Raw genomic sequence first — 22,548 nt, 5'->3', positions numbered from 1 at the left:
TTAATTCAGAAATGTCTAGAAAATTTTCGTTAGAACTTTAGTTTAAAACAGATGACCATGGGGGAGCTGTGCAGAGAGCAATATATTTTTTGAGAGGAAAAAAAAACTTGGACCTTTTGGGGCCCCAGACACAGGACAGAAGGCCCACCTTCACAGTACTGCCATGGAAATATTATTTAGTTAGATTTTCATGCGAAAGACAAACTTGTTAACTAGAGTTTGTGTGACTTGCTGGCATTAGCAGTACATGCCAGCTATAGCAACTGTTAGAGAGAACTAGGCAACGTTAAATTAATTTACATAATGTCATTATGTACTTAATATAATCATAATCATTTTTAATTAACAAAATTTACATTGCAAGTGTTTCTATTTTACTCCAATTTGTCTTTTGACATAGCTTATTAAAATTAAGCGTAATCATTCAGACATGCCTTGTTCAAGGCCTCAACTTCTTTTTAAAATATATTTTAATGTTATATGTTGATTAATAGCACAATTCTTCAAAAATGATTCGACAGACAAATTATAAGTTCTATCAAAGATGACAAACCAATGCAAGATTCACTGGGTGGCTTCTTACCCAAAGTGGGGGAGCATTTTGCCTCAGATAAGCCTCAAATTCCCTTCACAAGATTTTCTTTTTTTGTTCTATTTACTGTCTTTGCTATCTACCTGTCCAGTTTATATCACCCAAGCCTGGTTTGGTCTATGCTTCATGCGCAGATACTGTTTAGCTTTACAGTAAATGGACACAGTCCTTAAGGGGGGCATTTGCCTCATTTTCCACACCCGTACTTCACAGTAAATCTGATTCAGCAGAACAAACTTGTGAATTATTTATGTGTAATAACTGATCTGTGTGTTAATGTCTGTGTGTGAATGTGTGTGTATGTGTGTGTTTACCTGACTGGGGCCTGGTGATGGCACTTTCATACACAGGTATTCCCTCACCCATGTTGTTGAAAGCCTTCAGAGTGATCACGTAGTGCGAGCTGGGTTCTAGAGAGGGAGACAGCAGTAAATATCACATTCCTCCCCAACACACTCCCACGTTCTTTCATCCAGCCCCTCTGATGCTCACCCACTCTCAACTTGAGAGGGGATCATCTGACTCCAAATGTTTGTTTTGGCGGTGGAATCTGAAAGGTTACAGATGCGAAACCAAGGTGAAACATGCAAAAGAAGGGGAGAAAATGCCTACCCAAGTTGTCGATGCTGTAGTAGCGCTGTTTGTAGTCCACTTTGACGGTTTGCGCGTGAGGGTTGCCTATGCCGTAGCCGATGCTGTAGCCCCTCACCACGATGTCCTGGTTCTCCGGAGGAGTCCAGCTCACTACAATGCTGTTTACCAGGGGCCGCACATGCAGAGAACTGGGCGCTCCAGGTACCTGAGACTCTAAAACATGCATACACAAACACACTTATTTTAGTAAAAAGGGTTGAACAATATTTATCTTTTAGATATGATTTTTAAAACTCAAATAGACTACACTGCCTATTTAGATAGAAAAGTGAACTCATTTAAATGTATTCTATAAACCTCATCTAGCTCCTTAAAAAACCTGCCTTCTATAATTTGGCCAAAGGGCAGCCAAATTCTAGTCATCTGCAGCATGTCTGACAGAGAAAAACAAACTTTCACTGTGCAAGAATGAACTTTTTCCATTGTAATGAATCTCATGTTTGTGCGTTCCTTGCATCTCAAACTCTCACGTTTGCACTTTCCACAAGCATACCAATAATACTTGGCTGTATGTGAGTCTGACTTGTGGATGGCCTCTCTTTCACACTGAGGAAACAGTGTAAAACATTAAATGTCTGTATAATACTAAAACTGGGTGTTATATTAAACATCCAACAAAGTTCAAAAGAAAAAAAAAAGACAGAAATACAATAAAACACTGTTTAAAACTACTAATCACATCTATTTGAGAACAGTCTGGGCATGGCTTATTATTCAATTGAGCACACATGATTGACCTCTCTCAGTACAGTTCTCCCAGATGTAGTGGGAAGATGTGAAACAGGCTCTACATGTGCAGATAGTGATGCTGACTAAATCACTTCATGGTTCACCAACATTAGTCAGCTTTTACAGTCGTACGCAAGAGCTTAAACATCCTGGTCAAATTACACGCTTTGTTGATTTCCTAAGTGAAAATAAGTTAACACATCCTCTACAGAGAATTTAAATATAACATTTTTCTGCAAACTTTAGAGCACAATTTACAACTATTTGTGAGTTTTATGTAAGTTTAAAACATTGGGAAAAAAACTAAAAATATAAAATGTTCCATAACTTCTGCAAAGGCCACATAGGATGCTTTACTTTTTTCGCCAGTTGTAGTGGGAAGTTAAAATTTGTTCAATTTATTATAGACCCAGTTAGGAAGACCGACCCTTACTTGAGCTCAAGGGGATGTCAAGACAAAGAACCCAGAGAGTCAATGCACTTTCTCCAACTCCCTAGTTTTTTAAAAACACACAGAGATATTTATACAGCAGTTATCACGCAACTCTCCACACCCTCCCCTGCCCTCTCCTTTTCCTGTTATTCAGACAACCTAAGCCCCTCTGCATCCTATATTCATTTTCCTGCATGAGGCGAGGATGCAACATGATTTGTTAACATATTTCTTCTTTAAAAAAATCAACAAAACATGTCATTTGACCAGAGGCGCCCATATTACGTATGACTGTTTATAGCGATTAAAGAAAGCAAGGTTTCTTTTCACTTTGCTCTTGGTTGTGCATTCACACAACCTCACATACACAGAACGTCAGCATGGCCAGATGGACAGTGAGCCAATGACAGACAGATGAGGTAGCCTGCTGGCTCATTTATGCTGTCTAGCTTAGTTATTGCTCTCTAAGTTGCTCAGACTGGAAGAGAATGAAATCTTGGGGGGGGGCAGAGTTTGATGAAGCTGTGTTGCCAAGAAAGCCTTGTGACTAGTGGGGTTAATGATTAGGACTACCCAGTTTACGCCGAAAAGCGAGAAATTTGGCAAAATGTATCAACCATTTAATGGACAATAGAATGTTATTCATAGTGTATGCGCTGTATGTGTATACAGTTTGCCTACAAAAACAAGATTAACCTAATTAGAAAGAAAAACATAGATTTACAGTGACTGGGGTTTTAAACATGCACGCATAATGAAGTGGCAAAGTTGCAGACCACCGTCTCTGTACAAAAAAACACACTGGTCAGGAATTTTGACATGGCAATAATATTGTCAAATCGCCCAAGCCTATTAGTGAGTGCCTCTGTTGCACGCTTCCTTTCCAGCAGCTCCTCCTGCTATTCCCCTGAGGACGGAGTGAAAACAAGATGGCATCTTCTCCACTCAGTCTCCAGCTCCAGCAGTCTGTCAGCAGATCAGCTCTAATAAAAGGAGAGAAGCCAAGCGCAGTCTCCTCTCTGGCCTCGTGGAGCTGGGCTCATTTCTTCTATCAGTGGGGTTTCCTAAACCTGGCGCACAGGGACGACTCTCCTATAACCACTATCACCTCGGGGGCAGGAAGAGATGCAACTTCAAAGCGAAGAGGTAAAATAAATGGAGGAGCATTTATATGTATTACAGGAGCATGGGTGCAGAGCACGTTTCAGAAACCTACAGCTTTGAAAATTAATTCATAATCGCACCGTTTGCAAGGAAAATGGCATAAGTGTGGGGAAATGCCTCAATTTATTTTTGGTACAACTTAAAAGAAAGGCTTACATTACACGGACATTTCTGCGCTGTATCACTGAAGCTGCAGAAATTCACTCCAGTCCATCTTAAGAACTTCACACATGCATTTTACAATATACACAGCCTGGCATATCACTGCCTTCAAAACCTCCCGGATTTGGAACCATTAAATTGGTTAATTGTTTCAAAGGCCATCATATTCGCACAGCTAATTCAAGTAACACTTTGCTGTCCCATTTCAACAGCTACAAACAAGCTTATGAGGGTTATAAATACAGAGAGAACGGCTCAATCAACACAAACACACTGGCCGGTTCATCCCGGATGTCTTGTCTTATTATGAGTGGAAAAAACGCCCAGTTATTAATCCAACTTAGCTGTTCTAATCGGCTGAAACGCTTATTATTATTTATCCTCCCTACTTCAGTTTGTCTCTGAATTGATGTCTTATGAGAAGCATGAATAAGAAAGTGGGGATAAGGAACAAAACCCTCTCTTTGAACAGCCAGCTGAAATCTTCCAGCTACAATGACAAACAACCACCATGACAGCCTCAATTCCACCAGTTCTCATTTCTGCAATGATATCTGATCCAATGCAATTTCACTCTGAACATGGTTAAAAGGAATCTGAACTTTAAAACCAACAAACCATTACAATGACAGCACTTTGTCTCAATTTCTTTCAATTCTGCTTTTGTGATTATAGGACTTGTTACACTGAAATGGCAGTCTTGTATTTTTAATGACTCTTCCCATAAAGAGGACAGCTAAAGCTCATTTGGCCTGCACCATGAAATGAAGCATAGACATTGAAATGGTGTGCATTTGAGACAGACTTTTGAGACAGAGGCTCAATTTAGATTATATGCATAATGCAGCTAACTTGTCAACTTACTGAAAGATAAAGTAATAAATAAATGCATTTTAACTCTCATCTGAATATCTACCTCTCCACACTGTAGCAGTCCTTGCCAAAGGCCACAGTGTGGGCTCATAGAGGGCACATAGACAGAGCTAGTGAGCAGCCCCCTGATCGCCAAAATGAGAAATGGGACACCCTTCAACCTGGTTGTCCGCACACGCAGAGGTGAACTGCAGGACAGTACACGTACCATTTGAGATGGGGCTTAAGTCATTTGGAGAAGAAACAGCCATAAACCTCAGCAGCATCCAACGAACGCACACGTTTGAGTAATAATTTTTTAAATGAGAGATAAAAAGTTCATTACTAAAAGATACAGAGTTAGTCAGTATTATGTATGTGATTTCCATTAAAGAATTTAATTAACTATTTCTCATTTTCATTACTATTCAGATGTTAAGTTAGATTTTGACATTTCACTGTAGACCTATTTAGTCTTTTGCTTTATTCAGCCAAAGTGTGTTTTTGATGGGCGAAATTTCAGCGGACTTTTCATTTACCATAACAAATTGCAGAAATCTGTACAGTGTGCTGTGTAGGCATGTTGCCCAGGTTCAGCTCATCCTGATGCATGCTATATGAGCTTTCTGGCAAATCACAAGCACAGCACAAAGTGTGCAGAACCTTCACCCATGCCCCATAAAAGCATCGAGCCTTTCCCATGTGATTTGTCAGCGCAATTCCAACATGTATCCCTCAGCCAATATGACATCTTAGTTAAATCCTGTAACCCTTATAGGAAAGATACAAATCATTCTAGGGTTTCAGCAAGGTCATCAGCATCATCCCTGAATTAAAAGATTTATCAGCCATTCGTAGTGGCTTGACTGCACTGAGGCCTCAGAGCAGAGCAGTGGCTGTCAGAGTCACTCAGGACTACCTTTGAGCCGGTTCTTATAGACTCCTCCAGTACAGAGAGGAAGAGCTGAATTATTCAGCGTGTCTTTCAGTATTGATGAGCTACAGTCTATCTGTGAGCTCCTGTTTGATCTGTGTTTAATAACCTCCTACTCTCTTATCTCCCAGGCCCCATCCAGGCCAGACAAGCCTGCAAAGCAATCAATAACAGCAGTTTCACGCTAACGTCTACTGGGAAGGAAAGTGGAGTAAGGACCTCATCCAAGTTCAAACAAAACCTTTGGTGACTTATATTTAGTCGATGCTTAAGTTAAGAGAGTGGAGAAAAATCTTTCAATAAATGAGGTTTACACCTGGACTGAGAAACGCTGAAGCAGCAGTTTAAACTCTCTCTGACTCTCCACAGCTTTGTTTTGTATCTCTCTTACCATCCAGGTCGCTCTCGAAGGTCTCGCCTGTGAGCCACTCTGTGGCCGGGCCGCTTCCGTTCACCGTAGTGGCCGACACCCGGAATGAGTACTCAGTCCCTCTCTCCAAACCTACAGCAAGACACAGCCACATCAACAGATGGATAACTGCCGGTCATCTTTTCTCAGCTTTTCAGTATAGTCATTACTTGTTTATTAGTGATATATGTTTTATTTTTTATTTAACCTTTAATTTAACTTGGTAAGTTATTAAGAACATACTGTCACGGTTGTGCAAAAACCTTGTGTTTCCATTTATATAGTTTTTCATTTTTTGCATAATTTGAAAAGCCCACTTACCCTTTGCCTTGTGTTTAAATTGAAATGGTCCAAAATTACTTTGAAAAAATATCTTGTTACATTAACTTCCATTACAAGTTAGGAAATATTTGTAATTTTCTTATTTACGATGGCAGCCTGGAGAGCAGCAGAAGCTACTAAACACACACACATATATATATATATATATATACACACACACACACACACACAAACACAATATAATAGCATCTACTAGTATAAATCGCTGCCCCCATAATGATTCAACTCAATTATAATCCTCAAGTATTTTGCATCACAAGATCTCAAATTTAACCTTGATTTGATTAAATTACATACAGTGAATGCACAGATGTCACTGGAGAAATGTCACAGTGAAATATAGAAACTATAATTAATTCTAATTCTAATTTTTTTTTCATTTCATTTCATTTAATCACCGCCTTCAGATGCACTGATGTATTTTTACACCCCTATTACTCATCCACTAATTTATATCCAATCTTGTTTTCACACTCCAGTGCTGACTTTCTGCTGTGGCTCTCCATCTCTGAACTTACGGAATTCTTGGCATTCTCCTGCTCAACTCTTACGCTCATGAGATCACATGCTGAGAATAAATACCAAAACCTTAACAAGGCACCCATATCCTCACACTGCTCAAACCCCTCAAAACAGAAGAGGCCAGAGAAAAGATTTTGTTGACTGCTTCAACTTTTCTGTTTTCAGAACTTCTAACAAGTTTACAGGAAATAAAACTAAAATTAAAGTACATACATGCTTTTGATTCTGGCATGACAGGTATAATTTGTATTACTCACCATCAATAAGCTGAGAGAGTTGGGTGGTCATGATTTCAGCTGCTTCTCCTTTCCTTCCTCCCTTCCTGTAGCGAATCTTATAGCCTGTCAGCTCCCCGTTCTGAGTTCCCAGGGGAGGCGGCTGCCACCGGACCATAATGCTCTGGGGTTTAAAAACAAAAAAAGAACACAGCAGATAACAAAGCTGAATATACCACATCTTAAAAGAGTGAGATTCACTTCCTCACAGAGAAGGCCACCACCATTTTACCTGAATTAATACCAAGTCTTATCCAGTTCAGCTTAGCTCTCTAATGACGAGAGAATATTGTAGAAATTCAGATTTAAAATTGCTTAACAAGAGATATTCATTTTTCACTTAGGCAAACAATCTGATATTAAAAATACACTTGCCTTGAGGTTAAAATCTAAAAATGCCAATGGGAATTAACAAGGCAGTTAAGCTTAGTCCACAGGGTGTGAAGAAATGAGCCATCAGATCTTAATAAACAGCTTGACACAAATATTAATAGAACTTGGTACATTAGCAAGATGAGACATACACTACTAAAAGTCTGAGCTAATACATTCTCACTGTCAGACCAAAAGCTTGTACTGTATCTCTAAAACAATAACTCTACAGGAGAAGGAAACATTCTTAACTTTCAATGTAAATAATTATATTTATAGTGATTCTAAGCATATTGGTCCATTTATTAGGAAAACTGCACAAAATGTAAAGGGCAGCTGATATTTTCACATTATGTCAAAAAATGGAAACACACTGTGCTGCACATAGTACCACTTACCCTTGAGTTCTGGACTTCGAGAGACAGGTTCTGAGGTGCTGCACTTGGTACTGCACAAACAGGTAAAACAGTGAGAAACACTTTTACAGCAGTACATGAAAAACAGAATCTTGCTCATTATATGGCAGCTCATATCTGGGCTGAAATAACTAATTTATACACAGAGCTTTTTTCAAAGTACTTCATCTATGCTGGGAGTTTATTTTGGGATTCTGTTGCCTTTCTAAATAAAGCTTTGGGGATCATTATTCCCTGGTGAGACATTAGCAGGTACCCATACAAAAATATCACTACTCCTGAGTGAATGCACGTGAGAGAGAGTGAGCGAGAGCATGTTTGAGTGTGACTGTGCTTAGAAACAGCTCGTCATTTATAACGATTTTTGTCATTAAACTGTCTCTTTTGTTCTCACGTTTTTCCCTCTTTAAGAACTGCAGAACACCACCTGCCACACTTAGCTTGTTTTCCCTGAGGTCCTGTTGTGACAACCCCATCTTACCCTTCAGCCTGAGTAAAGTTGCTGAGCATTCAGTAAACAATATGCTGTATCTTCCAGTTTGTGCGCATAATGTGTGCTCACTTAACTGGGTTAATTAGATTAGCTTATGTAGTCTGCTACAGCAAACGGAAATGAGTGACAAGGTCTTGCCTGTGCAATACTGTAATATTTACTTTGATACTAAAATATTACAAGAATAGTAAATAACTGCATGCAAAGTACACAGAGATTATAGTGGCTTGAACAGTGTAACACAAAACCATATTACAGGGATGCGCACCATCAGAGAGAGTCTGAATGGTCAGGTCTTCAGTAGAGACTCCAGGGCCATGCTTGTTGTAAGCCACCACTCTGAAACTGTATTCTGTGAATTTCTTCAGCCCGGTCATTGTGTACGCCAAGCCTACAACATCCATGTCCTGAGAAAGAGAAACAGCACAAGAACAAATAAAGCCAAAGCCTTCAGAAAGTTTTGGAAGACACATTTTCAAAAATCCAGTAATGTACAGCCACCTTTCAGGATGGCCAGCTGGATCTTTTTTTGTTCATATTTTTGGGTCTTACCTGCTCTGAGTCTTGTCCCTTCTCACTGTAGTAGAGTTTGTAGGTCTGAATCTCCCCATTGCCAGTGACTGGTCTCTCCCAGGTCAGAGTGACTGATGTGGGTGTGACAGACACTGCCTGCAGGTTGGGGGCAGGTCCTGGTACCTGAACTGGAATGACCAGATGATGGAGCACACTTTTCAGAAGCTACTTAAACCCAGTAGCTTAAAACTGACAGCTAACACTGACAAAACTTGAAGTTTTGTCTCTGGCTGTAACAATTTTGAGTATACACCAATCACAGGTTCCAAAGCAGTTTTGACAAAGGACCTTCTCAATCATGATTATCTGGATGAGCGACAGCTGCTCACTTGCTCTGAGCATCCTCATGTCAGATGAGGCTAATTACAGGAGCCGAACCCAGCTTCTTCAAAGCACATGCATTCACCAAACTTCGACTTGTTACAGGTCTACTTTCTGCCTTACATCTCTTTTGTTCAGCTGCTTGTTTTGCTCAGTAGTGAAACTTTACAGTGCACTGAGACAAAGGATGACACATTTCCTCCCACCGCAGCAGGCTCCTTTGAATAATGACATCTCACACGGAACGTGGCGCAAAATCTGCAGCAACCAAGGCACAGCTAGCTTACAGAAGAGATTTCCACTCTTGATAACTATGGAAATGTGTTTTGTAGTTCACCGTTGGTATTCAAAAAGGTACATCTACGTTGGAGTGCTGACCTAGAATCAACAGCGTTGGCTGCTGCTGTTTTAAGTCAACAAATAAGCAAAACTAATCCATAGCCAGCAGCCCTGCACCTGGATACCTTCGCTTTTGTGTTTATTGTGTAGTGATTTAGGTTATTTGAAAAACAGAACAACCAGTGTGATTTAGCAGAACAGTGCCAGGTTCATCAATCTCTCAGGAATAGCCAGTGTTGCTGGACGTATCCAAGAGTGGCCTGCTATTACAGCAAACACTACAAGGACCCAGAATAAAGAGCAAGGCCCTCAAAGCAACTAAAGCTCAATACATGATAAATCACCCTTAATGCTGTTGAGTGACGCTTTAATACCAGATAGGTCGAGTGCCCAACTGTCTGAATATTCAACATTCACCCCACACACGTAGAGCAGACCTTGCCAAAAGGAGCATTGGAACAGAGCAGGCTTCAGTCTGAAGGTGCCTGCAAAGCCCCCGGGTTCGCTCAGCTCAGTTTTAGTATGCTGGTCAGCTTGGTTCGAATGAACAGGCAAGCAGACTCTGTCTCAGCACACAAACAGGTCCTGTTCGACTCCAGAGGGAAGGGCTATAGTGTCAGAAGGGAGACCACAGACTTGGCCTTGCTTCAGCAGTTTGTGGTAATATGTGTGAGGGCTACGGGCTGAATGTGTGTGTCTGTGTGTTTATCTCCTACCTTCAGGCTGGGTGGCCACTGTAAGGGGGGTTGAGCTTTCACCCAGGCCGTTTCTGTTGGACGCCACCACCCTGAAAGTGTACTTGGTATCAGGGATGAGGTTCTGGATGGTGACCTGCATCTCTCCCGGAGCCGAGGTGTTCTGAACACGCTCCCTGTGGAGTCGAGAAGAGGAACAGCATGTTTAGCTCAGCAATAAAAGCTTGAACTAAACCTGGGTAAAAAGTGTTAACTAGGGAGGCACAAATGAAAACAGGGAGATTGGGAGATCTCTGTTGCACTTTCATTAGGTAAATAATGTGAACCAGGTAAGTGCACTCAAGCTCTATTTGAATGCTGCTGCTACGCCTGTACCAAAATGTCATAGCACAATTTTGTATGACTCTTTGCATGACTTTGCATTTCCCATGCTAAATAGTGAGCTGCGCTTTATTTATTTGATGTCATTTATAAGTTTAGCCCATTAAAGAGCAAATTACATTGTTTATTTTGCAAGTTTGGTTGATAAAAAGTACCGGAAATGTGCTAACGTGTTTGTGTATTTACCCCACACTGTGTGATTTTCAGATAAAAGGTTAATAAAAATCAGCCTTTGGCTAATTTGGCTTACAAAAAAATCAGAATCTGACATCAAAATTAATGATTTATCCCTAATGATAATAATTATCAAAATCAGACATTTGTCTGATACTGATGATGCATATTTGAGGTGCTTGATCATGATCACTATGCCAGTCTGATTCTCAACCTGGCATTACAGCAATGTCTATTTCAGTACACTAGCTGGGGCTTTACTCACCTAGCTGTTCATGCACGACAGCAAAAACAAGTAGGAAAGTTAGCTAGTCATTTACAGTGTTGGAAATATGAAGACCGAAAATGATGCATGTTGAATGTAAAGGCCCAGCAAAAGTAGGTTTTTATTTCTATTTTTTATTTATACTCATTTATGTTCTATGCTGGTAAAAAATCATTTTATATAAATAAAAAACAAAACAACCATCTATGTTCAAAACACTAAAAATGATGTAATGCATCTAACACTGAGTGATAATTATAATATAAACTAATATGGAAAAATACATCTGACATCAAGACTTGGGCCACATCGCCCACCCTTCATTAATCTGTGTTGTCTAAGCCTTTTATCACATGGTTATGGGTTTATCACACTAATGATTCTTCATCATTTTCAAGGTTTCTACCTGCTGGAGCCATCGAGGCTGTAGAAGACAGAGTAGCTGATGTTTTCTCCATGTGGCTCGGCCGGCAGCCGCCAGGTCAGCTTGATGAAGCGGGTGGAGACCAGCGAAGCCACGACGTCCCGTGGGGGCGAGGGGGTAGGGCCCAAGCGCTCCCCCAAACCGGAGGCTACATGGTCAGTAGTGGCACTGGTCAGTGAGGGGACAGTGGAAGTGGGGAGGGCAATGTCTTGGGTACATGAAGGGAGGGGAGGAGGGTCAACATGACAGGAGGGTTGGAGGGGAAACAGGGAGGGTAAATTATAGATACAGAGGCAGGGGAGGAAAGGAGGGTGAGAAAAATAGAAAAAAAGAAAAGAACATAATAAAATTGACGCAAAAAAACAAAAACACCAACATTCCACCACAAAAGACATAAAAGAAAAACACCAAATTTACAATGGAGCAAGAGCGCAGGAGATGGAGCTAATATACAGTGGGCTGGCATGCAGAACACCCACAATAAGCAAGCAAAAACACAACTACAGCACTGATGAGAGGGAACGTCTTTAACAAACTCTCATATCAGTCAGCACAATACTAATTATGTGGTCACATCTGACGCTGACATTACATTTAAAGGCAACAGAAACCATTTATTTTCTTTTCCACTGATAACAACACAGCTGAAAGCATTTGGTGCAACTAAAAATGAATTTTAATAGTGAAGATTTGCTGAAGCTATCACAAAAAGCCTAAGAGCAAGTTTTATTTTCTCAGGCCTGAAAATTTGAGATGAACTGTGCTGTCTGCTCTGCACAGAGAAAACACAGGCTGCCCTTTTACTCCTTTGTTCTTTTGGCCTTACTTCATATGTCTGAGTGCATTACTTGAATCAGCGGAGCTAAAGCTCTCTATATCATTCCTAATAGGAGCAGTCAGATCCAGCCAGTCTGTGAACACTCGGATAGAGATGTGCACTCTTGCTTGTAACACACTGAATACTGACTAGCCCATTTTCTGTCTTGGAGGCGCGGCAGACTGGAAAACGACGCATGGTGAATACTCGAGGCAATTCATTATGTTCATTTGCAGAAGGATGGGCCAGGATGCAGGCAGTCAGGCAGATAAGAGCAGGGCTCACAGCACAGCTCAAAGCAGCAACCAGCATCAGGGGTAAAGCACAGTGTGGGGGGCACAATGCGTGTGAATGGAGTAAAGCTGGGAGATGCATTGTGATTTCGTCAGCATCACAATACTGAATTGCCATTGCAACAAATGTATGAAGGTTCGCATAAGATGATACAAGCAGTCTCTCCTAGTTTGCGATACTGAATCAGAATAAAAGAAATACAGTACAATAGGATTAGGGCCGTCACGATTACATGGTTAAATCTGATTGAAACTTGGTTAAAATAAATCAAAAGCTGCCTTGATGAATCAGCAACAATCATTTGCAAGATGATAATGCACAATGCAAATCTCTCTTGTAGTAAGAAACAGAGCCTGTTGGACACACCCATTTATAAGCATTTTTAGAGACATAATGTAACATAAGAAAACATAAGTAAAATTCTTAAAGCCTTCCTTTTTGTCTTTTTCCAATAAATTATTATGGAATCGTTCTTCTATTGATGGGTTGAAGATTAATAATGCAAAACTATGAAAACTATAAGTCTTCTTTGGGAACTATCTGCCTCTCCGCCATGAACGGAATACACCGTAGGTCAACAATTTATCGCAAAATTATCATACAACAATGTCTCAGGCATCAGGCGGCATATTTGTGACCATTTCAAGAAATACCTTTCTGTAAGGGAGACTTTAGAGCCATTAAATTCTTTAGACGTCTGGTTTCCATCACCACCACTGTAAACAATTCTGACTCAGTAGAATTCTCTACAAAGGAGAATTTCATATCAAACCACTCTGAATGAATATGTTTACATCTTGATGATTTATTTATGCAGAAGAGTTGAAAAAGTGGTGGCGCTCCCCTTTATGCCAGTTTTTATTGTTTGGCCTTTATTTTTACAACTCTGACCACTCTTCAATCCTCAAAATAGAAGATGATGGATGCTCATACAGATTACCCAATTAGTACTACAATTGATAATGACAACTCTAGACCTTTCAAACTCAGGCGATCCTGAGGCTGTGATGCTAAAATGCAGCTCTAGAAACATTTCCCCCAGGAGCCTCAGAGTGACTCAGAGAGTGTGTTAAGGGATTGCCCTTCGTGTAGGCTACATCTCACTGCATGAATGAATGTGTGTGCCAAAGGGACAGCACGGCAGCTCTGTGACAGGGAGAGCGATAGCTAGGCGAGGTGGCTGCCAGCCTGAAGCGCTTGGCAGTGAAATGCCCATCTGATGCCAGCTGGAGCCTGTCACACGCAAGGCTGGGCACTACAGCTCACAGAGTGGAGCTCCTCTCCTCTCACTGAGTGGGACAGAGCCACACTGGAAACAGCAAGAAGCAGGGCAGGCCAGCCTTAACAGCACAGTCCAGTCTTCATTTCAGCCACACTGACATCTTGATATCAGACACAGAGAGCTGGCTATAGTGAATAAGACAGGAGTAGCTATGGGTGGGTTGGTCTCTAGGTTCTAGATAAACCCACAAAGTGCTCTATGAGGTCTGTATAAGAAGCACTGCACTTTCGTCAAAAACTGTTCAGGTTTAAGATCCACTCGTGGGCAACAATTTACATTCTCTTTCAAACGGGCACAATTACGTTGTAATGGCATGGTATGTCTGGTATGTCAGGGTCAGCAACTCACTTAGTGCCCGCTCACATTTGTTTGTGGCCACTAAGCTTGTGGGTTTAGACAAACCGAATTCCACAATGAAAACTCTTCAGTTTGACTAAACAGTGAATGCATTTGCTTGCACTCAATAATCCAATCATAATCAAATTTCTGCAGTTATCTGATTATTCAAATGGTCATGTAAACAGCATACTCCGATTTCTTGGATGGAGTAAGGTCTAGAAATCCGATTGAGAAATCCGATAAAGAGAGCTGGGTTTTAGCTCAGTAATCAGATTTCTCGGCGCATGTAAACTCTTACTCGGATTTGTTTCGGATTTCTGCACATGCGCAAAAACAGACAGCGGTACCGGAAATAAGCAAGCAGCGTTGCCACGAAATGGCTGCAAAACTCTTTGGAGTGACGCTGAAACCAACTACATGCTTGACGAAATTAAACATTTAAATATTCTTCATCTTCTAGATGATGTATGTTCATATTTTTAGGTGAAGTGGCGCGTTATTTTAAAAAAAAAGCCGCAGCATGAACTTTGAGTTTTACATTATGTTTACGTCACATCTTCTTCTGTGAGTTTACTGGGTTGCAAAGCAGAAATCCGATTATTGTCTGACTCATGTAAACCCGGAGTTTCCCCATTATCTGATTATTCAAGCGCATGTAAACGTGTTGATCAGGTTACTGACAAAATCTGATTTTCTGCAGCTATCGGATTATTGAGAGCATGTAAATGCAGTTAATGACATTCAGTCTTAAACCACATAAGATTATACGGTACATTAAAACAGTCTATGACCAGAGCTTAAAAATAAATAAATAAATAAATAAATCACTCCAGTGAAAGTCCTCTATTCTTCTTTATTTCTATTTGAAATAAAGGACCTGCTTTTAATTGTACTTATGTATTATAAACACAAAAGTACTGCAAAATCGAGGCTGTAGACACGCAAAACATAACAGGCTAACTTTGCAGGCTGATAAAAAAAATGAATTTTACTTTAAATAATCAGAAAGTTTATTTTTAATATTTCAGAACTGCTTTTGTTACTCACACATACTGATTATGATCAATGGTCCAGGTACTTACACAGCTCAGTGGAGGAGTAAAAGAGAAGGTTTTTTTACTGTAAAATATAGTAGAGTGAAAGTCTCTGAAGTCTTAAAAAATACCTTAATAAAGTACAGCTATTTGAAAAAATACTCAGTACTTCATGACTAACCCCACACTGAAACGGTCATAATCAAAGCAGTATTCTTCTCGTCCCACTAGGCCATGAACCAGGTTATGAAAAAATCCAAACCCAGTCTGGGCTGGTTAAATCCACTACATCCTCAGGAAAGCCGCAAAAGAGTGAGAGACGCCTACGTCAAACACCTGGTGAGGACGTACCCACAAGGTCACTCTTTCCCGGCACACATCTCTCATAAACCACGTCACAGAACAGCGGGGGGAAGACACTAGGCCACAGAGGACAAAGACAAGCCCCAAAGATAACCATACCACAGTGGGGCTCGCCACATCAATGCATTCCACAGAACTGTATCAACACTGCCTACGCTTCACTACACCCCCTTTAATATCAGTACCTCTATTTGTTAATGGCCCTATAATGCAAGGTAATGGGTGGGTGTGTGGGGTGGAGGGGGATACACACCCTAATGACAATGCTTCTGGGGCTATATATACACTGTTTCCCCCACAGGGCCGCCACTGCAGGGGGGCATTAACTCTGCTCTTCAAAGGGAATATCAACATTCAGGAAATGAGTAAGTACAGGGGAGGGATGCTGGGATATCATTCCTAGATATTATTAGATACGTACTAAAATAATAATGGAAAAAAATTATTATGTACAATACAACTGTAATGCATAGTGAGAGAGTGGCAGGTTTAGTGAGGGCTTGGTTTAATAGGTTTAATCAGAGAGAGAGAGAGAGAGAGAGAGAGAGAGAGAGAGAGAGAGAGAGAGAGAGAGAATGTTTGAAGATGGCATACTTTATCATGATAGGGAAACCACATTAAAGATTAGATGAGACAGAACTCAAATAGAATAAGCTCCCCCTCTATAAAGCAGGAGAGCTTCAGATGTTCATACGCACTTGTGATACCTAAAGGAGAGGTCTTAGACCTTGATGTTGAACAATGAAATATAAACACATCTCAGAGTGGCAGATGCTCCTGGGGACTAAATGTCAGCACCATGTCTCTTTAACACCCATCAAACGTCTGTCTAACAGTTGTCACCCTCCACATGACCTCATGCAAGAGCAAGAGTAACTCTTTCATTTCAGTGCAATACAGTACAAAGTGCAATAACAACGTTGATTAAACATTATTTAATACACTGCCCTTCAAAAGTAAATCACTGGGAATCACTGTTATTAATAAAATCTAATCAATTCTGTTGCAGGAAATGTTGAAAAACATTCAAATATGTTGTCAGGATGTGTCTAGATTAACTAACAGAGATGTGTCCCTAATAATGAACCAAAATGAGAAAGCTGTATAACATCAGACATGAAGTTGTTGTAAAAATGACTATATGTGTGTGTGTGTGCTCTTGTCTTGCTATATTTGTGAAAACCTGTCCTCACAATGATAGGACAATAAAACATTTTTGCTCAAGTGATGACATTTTGCTGGCCCTCACTTGAACATGTGTTGTTTTCATGACAAATTACACTATTTTTGGAAAAACTAAAAGAGCAGAAAAATTGCCTTTAGAATGAGGTCAGTGTTAGGTATAGGTGTAGTATTATTTTGCTACAGTAATAAAAAAATCAACAGAAACCTATAGAAGTCCTTACAAGTCTAGCAGGACAAGTGAGTGTGTGTGTGTGTGTGCGTGTGTGTGTGTGTGTGTGTGTGTGTGTGTGTGTGTCTCCATATGGTTTATCATGTCATAAATTCCTATTGATCCCAAAATGCTGAATAATTGATCTAAAAATGTTTGATCTCTAATTTACAGTTTTTAAAACTCCCTTAGTAGAATATAAAATGACCTAAGCTATTAACATGACACATTTAAGCATATTTATTATTTGTGTATTTACTTACTTTTTACCTCAGCTTTTTATAAAATGTTTGTCCATTTTCATTTTGTAAATAATTACGTTTTGCTTATGAATTGCAAATAAAAATAAACTTAAAGTTGATGAAACAAATAAAGTTGATGCAACTCGAGTGATTCCACACTTTCAAACAGTAGTGTAGATATATATATGAATCCCAATGTAATGTATTTATTCTGAGTTGCAATAAGAAGCCACATCTCTCTAAAGTTTATAATTTTATATTTTCTTTTCACAGACGAATGACTAAAAATAAAGGACGCTAGGCTGAGGCTTTGACTCTGAAACCTTTGAAACAGACACTCTGATACAACCTGATACAAGACTGTTCCCCAGACATAACACAAGTCTGGACTGAGAAGGATTTTCAGTGGTCAGTCACCACTGGTACTACAGTTTAGCCCAAGAGTAGACTGGATCCATGTATGAAAAAACTGTCTATACAAGCTTTAAAATAACCGAGAGTAAGAACAGGTCTGGATGGGCTTTCAGCTTACATAACTCCGCTTTAAGACACGGCAACAGACGTGGTTTTGACAGCCTCTCACTGGATTGTCAGAGCTTGACGTTATAAGCACTTGGGAGAAGCCCAGAGGCAAGGTGTTGCGAAGCATTAGTGAATGTGAAACCAAAGCCAGGGACATGGCTGGGATGGGTAATGTGGTCAGAAGTGTGTCTGACAGACTGTTTGCATAACCTGTTATGCATTACCTGGAAACCACAGGATGGTGTTATCACAGGAAAGAGTAGCAGGAGCAGAAAATAGACATGTCTCTAGGCCCCCCAACAGCCAAAACATATTTACGTCTGTATTACAGCTATAGATATTTAAGGCATGGTGATGAAGGAAATATAGATGAAATAGTGTTGGCCTCCATCATCATGGTCATCAGGGTGGAATGGAGAGTGGAGAGAGGTGTGGTGGGGGACAGGCAGGGACGTGTGGCTCTTCCTGCTGGGTTAATGGCCCCCTGGTTTCCCAGAGGAAACATCCTGCTGGAAGACTGGCACTCGCTCAGCACTACGGCTGAACATTTTAACAGTGTTTACCGTTCGAATGTACATATTTTTTAAAAGAAAAGAATAGTATTTAAATATCCCAATGAGAAAAACTCATTGACAAGTGTTATCCTTACATATTAAGATGCCCATATATTCAAACAGCCACACTACAGTCCCCACCCTGCACCAGCATTTGTGCCCAGGTGGTCTCTCTCACAGCTATGAAACATGGCTATAATAACCTGACCACCTCTCATTCTGCTCCAGTGCTGTGTGCCGCTGGAGCTGATGCTACTTTGCATTCTGTCCATGCTAGAGAGCTTATCTAGTGTAGCCAACCGGTCATCTCTTTAAGCAAACATACTCCCGCTCAGTCACTCCCTAGCCCCCCTCCCTCTCTCGCTCCTCTCTCCTCTCCATTCCCTCCATCTCTCAAAATCCCCCACAGCCCAGTCCAGCTCATCAGCACCAATTCACAGCCTCAGCGACGTCTGATTGCTCAATGATGCAGCAGCAGTGGGCTGTGGAATCACTACCTGTGTGAGACACGAGCAGGCCTGAAGAAAAATCCAATCCCAGTCAAGAGATTTGATGTGAACAGGTATTTCCCTGTAATCTTTAAGATATGTAGCGCACAGAGAGACAGAGACAGAGATATACTGGAGCCCAAACGCTCCTCCTGCTCTTCAACACCAACCACAGGATGAACGCTTTTAAGACATTTACCATTTAAACTGCATTTAATCCACATGTAATCCTCTGCCACTGCTGTAATTACTGAATGAAAAAGAGAGACATTTCTAGAACTACTATCACTTTCTGTAATTTAGGCTGAAGTTATGGTGTCAGCCCAGCTGAAGAAGTGAAAAATAGCGCTTTCACACCTTGTCCTCACTAGCAGTCGCAGCACGAGACAACTGTCCACACACACACACACACACACACACACACACACACACACACACACACAAATCATACACACATTTGAAAATGCTAACTAAGTACTAGCCCTCTGAACGAGACCAAAGATTTCTATTAACCTCAGGGAGAAAAAAAAGATGAAAGAACCTGCACAGTAAATAGATCTTTTACTATAAATGTTTGGTATTACTTCAGAATAAGACTTTATATATGTCTTTATAAAGGGATTATGAATGGTCATTAATTAGGCCAATTACATCACAAGCAGCTATTACACCTAAATACAAAGAGCAACAGTGACATGCTGCATGCAAAATAGTGAGCTCACTATTAAATATTGTTAAACTTCAGATCTTGCTGATTACTGATCTTACACTGTCTTCTCCATCTGTCAACACTAAACCTGTCAGCTTCATCAGATATTCATATTCATCAGACGTAACAGCTCACTGTCGCCCTTTTTATTAGCACATTATAGCTGTTTAGTCATGATTTTTAAGGTGTTAGTGACCTAATTAATAACCATCAATAAACTCATTTTAAACCAATCATAAACCCTTCATAAGGGTGTAGACCATGGTTTCTCAACACAGTCCTTGGAACCCACCAGACAACTCCACATTTTCGGTCTGACCTAGCGTGCTGGGATCTGGAATTGAGCAAATTTGTGGAAACATCAGGTGGGCTGCAAGGATCATGTTGAAAAATAATGGTCTAGATCAGGTCAGGGCTGCCCAAAGTGTGGCCCGTGGGTCAAAGCTAGGTAGGAAGGAAGTTTGATTTGGCCCACCAGAAAGCTGGCTAACCCCCACTCTCTCAGCCAACAAGAGAACACACATTTTTTACAACCTCTTTTTTTAGCTTCTTACTTTTCTTTTAAAATGTAACTTTTATATGGCAGCTGTTGATATCTTACCTTGAAGAATGGACCTTTTTTCCCGTTATTCTCATATCCATACGTAACTATGAACAATGGTAACTATAAACTGTGTGTTCTAAGGTAATTGTACTTCTGAACCAGACTATATGTGAAAATAAAATGTCAAATAAATAAATAAAATGTTATTTTTATACTTACAATAACAAAACATTTAATGTGATCATATAAAATGTACAAGAAAAAAAATCTAAGACCTTACAATTATAACTGGAATAGCTAACAGAAAGTAACTGGTTCATAAAGACCACCTTTTTGACGAAATTCTTTCATGAGTTGCTAGCTAGCTGCTTTTTGGACCCTCAGCTCACTACAAACATACTTTGGGCCCCCACACAAAAAGTTTAGCCATGCCTGGTGTAGACTATCCTGATCACATTATGAAGATTATGTCCTCATTAGTTCAACAATCAAAATGTAATAAATGAAGGTCATGTGTATAGAGAGGAAGAGGACACATTAGAAAATCTGATCTAGCTTTGAGGGTTTTTTAAGTGGTGTAAAAGTGTCTCATTTTCATATTTATAAACATTTATTCAGAAAGACAGAGGGAGACCCTTTTAGGACTGGACCTGTGCCTGCAGCACTGAAGCATCCGGCTTTGAAAAGCTATTAACCTGGAAAAGAGTTGAGCCTTTCCAGCGCAGACATTAAAGACAACTCTCCCTGCTCTACCTCCTCCTTTATCAGGGCTCCAGTGAGCCTTTTTCCCTTTCTCCCTCCCCTGACAAACAAGCATGATAAACTAGCGCAGAGCTAGTGAGAGCTTGTTTTTGTTCCCTTTGTAGCTAGTGCTGCAAGTGGGAAAACAAAAGCTCTGAAGAGAGCCATTACTCGCTCTCTGCTCCGGCTGCCATGCAGCAGGTAATAACAGAGCAGAACATCTGGGGGACTACAAAACCCTCCAGGACTTTCACAAACCGGACTTCAAACCCCACTAGACTCTGCCCTGGCCTACATTGTCTCCCACTGTGCTTTCATGTGGTGAAGGAGAGCATGTTACTGACAACTTAACCCTTAGTCACAGTTATCGTTGACTACAACAAAAGCACGGTATAAGTTACTCTTCATTATTTTTCACTGAAACAAGTGGAAAACTTTACGTTTGTATGTCATTATGAATTGAAGCTGACAAAAAGCTATTTTTGCGAGAACGCTCATGTTGCAGAACAAGAAAAATACAACATCTTGTACAATTTTGTCATAGCTTGACATTGAGGAACAGAGAAAAGTGAAAAATGCAGACTCAAACCTGTCGATACAGTGAGTAAATCGACTGTAAACCTAACTATGTAACTGTAATTAATGAAGTAATTATATAAGAATAATTGAATGGATTCATTCCAAAATGTAGATTCATTTGTAATGATTCTGGATATTACAAGTTATTGAAAAGAGCAACAGTTGATGGAATAATATGGAATAAAGGTGGCATTTATCATTATATAGCACTGATATGTCTTGTAAACATAAAGCCTACCCCCAATAACGTACGTCAAGAAAAAAGGAAATTTTTGAAAGTGGTCTATATCGCAAAATCCTTCAGTTATGTATTGTAAATCTGATGTACAGCTAAACAGCAGTGTCTCTGGAGCCCTAAAGGGTAAGCATTTAATATTTAATACTAATTTAATTATGTAACTCCCCAAGTAATTACATTTAAATAATAATGTAAACTGGCTGCAAGAAGTCTGGACTTCAAAGCCATAAGAGCGCTAAATGCACAAATTTTCCATAATGCCAGAATCACACTAATGCCAATAACCTTTAGCAGAGGTCTGAGCTGCAGCAATTCACTCTGCCTCTTCCTCGCTCTCTCACACACAAGCGAGTGTAAGAGAGGTGCTAATATACAGCTGAGCAGTGTAAATGAGAGGCTACAGACTGTGCTAACGAACAAGGGGATTTTAATTGGAGTTTGAGTTGTAGAGCCTCTAAAAGCTGAACTAATGCGTGTGCCTGGAGACTCCCAGCGTAACGGCCAGAGACACACACAGCAGCGAGGAGCAGACTTCACACACTGCAATCAATGCAGTGCCACTCGCACCTCCCATGTGCTGTCGACGTGTGAGAACATGTGCTTGTGCTGCGTCTGCAGAGACGCATGTGAGAGTGTGTCAGTGCGTCGGGTGACAATGACAATGAGACAGAGAAGGAGAGAGGGAGAGAAAGGTAGAGAGAGAGAGAGATAGTAAGAGAAAGATGAGTGGGTTTGTGCATGTGTAACACAAAGAGACCATCTCCTGTGTGATCTTTAAAGCGTGAAAAACTAAACGTGTACCTGCATGCAAATCCGCCTGTGTCAACTCATTCCAACAAGAGCATACCAGAATCAGCCGTACTGCTCCGCAACACTCAGACACCAACA

The 22,548-nt window shown here is 40.4% G+C and overlaps 1 protein-coding gene across 6 annotated transcripts in view; it reads right to left on the bottom strand.

The window, feature by feature from the left end:
• Positions 1-22,548, bottom strand: part of LOC118811856 (neogenin) — a 114,432-nt gene that overhangs the window by 11,924 nt on the left and 79,960 nt on the right. For all 6 annotated transcript variants that reach the window (XM_036576393.1, XM_036576395.1, XM_036576394.1 and 3 more), the window contains exons 8-16: positions 11,504-11,729; positions 10,299-10,453; positions 8,902-9,050; positions 8,618-8,756; positions 7,839-7,888; positions 7,051-7,192; positions 5,912-6,022; positions 1,205-1,399; positions 907-1,002 (exon numbers count right to left, since the gene is read on the bottom strand). In XM_036576393.1, coding sequence (XP_036432286.1) covers positions 907-1,002; positions 1,205-1,399; positions 5,912-6,022; positions 7,051-7,192; positions 7,839-7,888; positions 8,618-8,756; positions 8,902-9,050; positions 10,299-10,453; positions 11,504-11,729 — 1,263 coding nt within the window. The remainder of the gene's footprint in view (positions 1-906; positions 1,003-1,204; positions 1,400-5,911; positions 6,023-7,050; positions 7,193-7,838; positions 7,889-8,617; positions 8,757-8,901; positions 9,051-10,298; positions 10,454-11,503; positions 11,730-22,548) is intronic.

This window comes from Colossoma macropomum, unplaced genomic scaffold (assembly GCF_904425465.1).
Source record: "Colossoma macropomum unplaced genomic scaffold, Colossoma_macropomum, whole genome shotgun sequence".
Classification (NCBI taxonomy): domain Eukaryota; kingdom Metazoa; phylum Chordata; class Actinopteri; order Characiformes; family Serrasalmidae; genus Colossoma; species Colossoma macropomum.
This window is presented reverse-complemented; position numbering and strand designations above follow the sequence as displayed.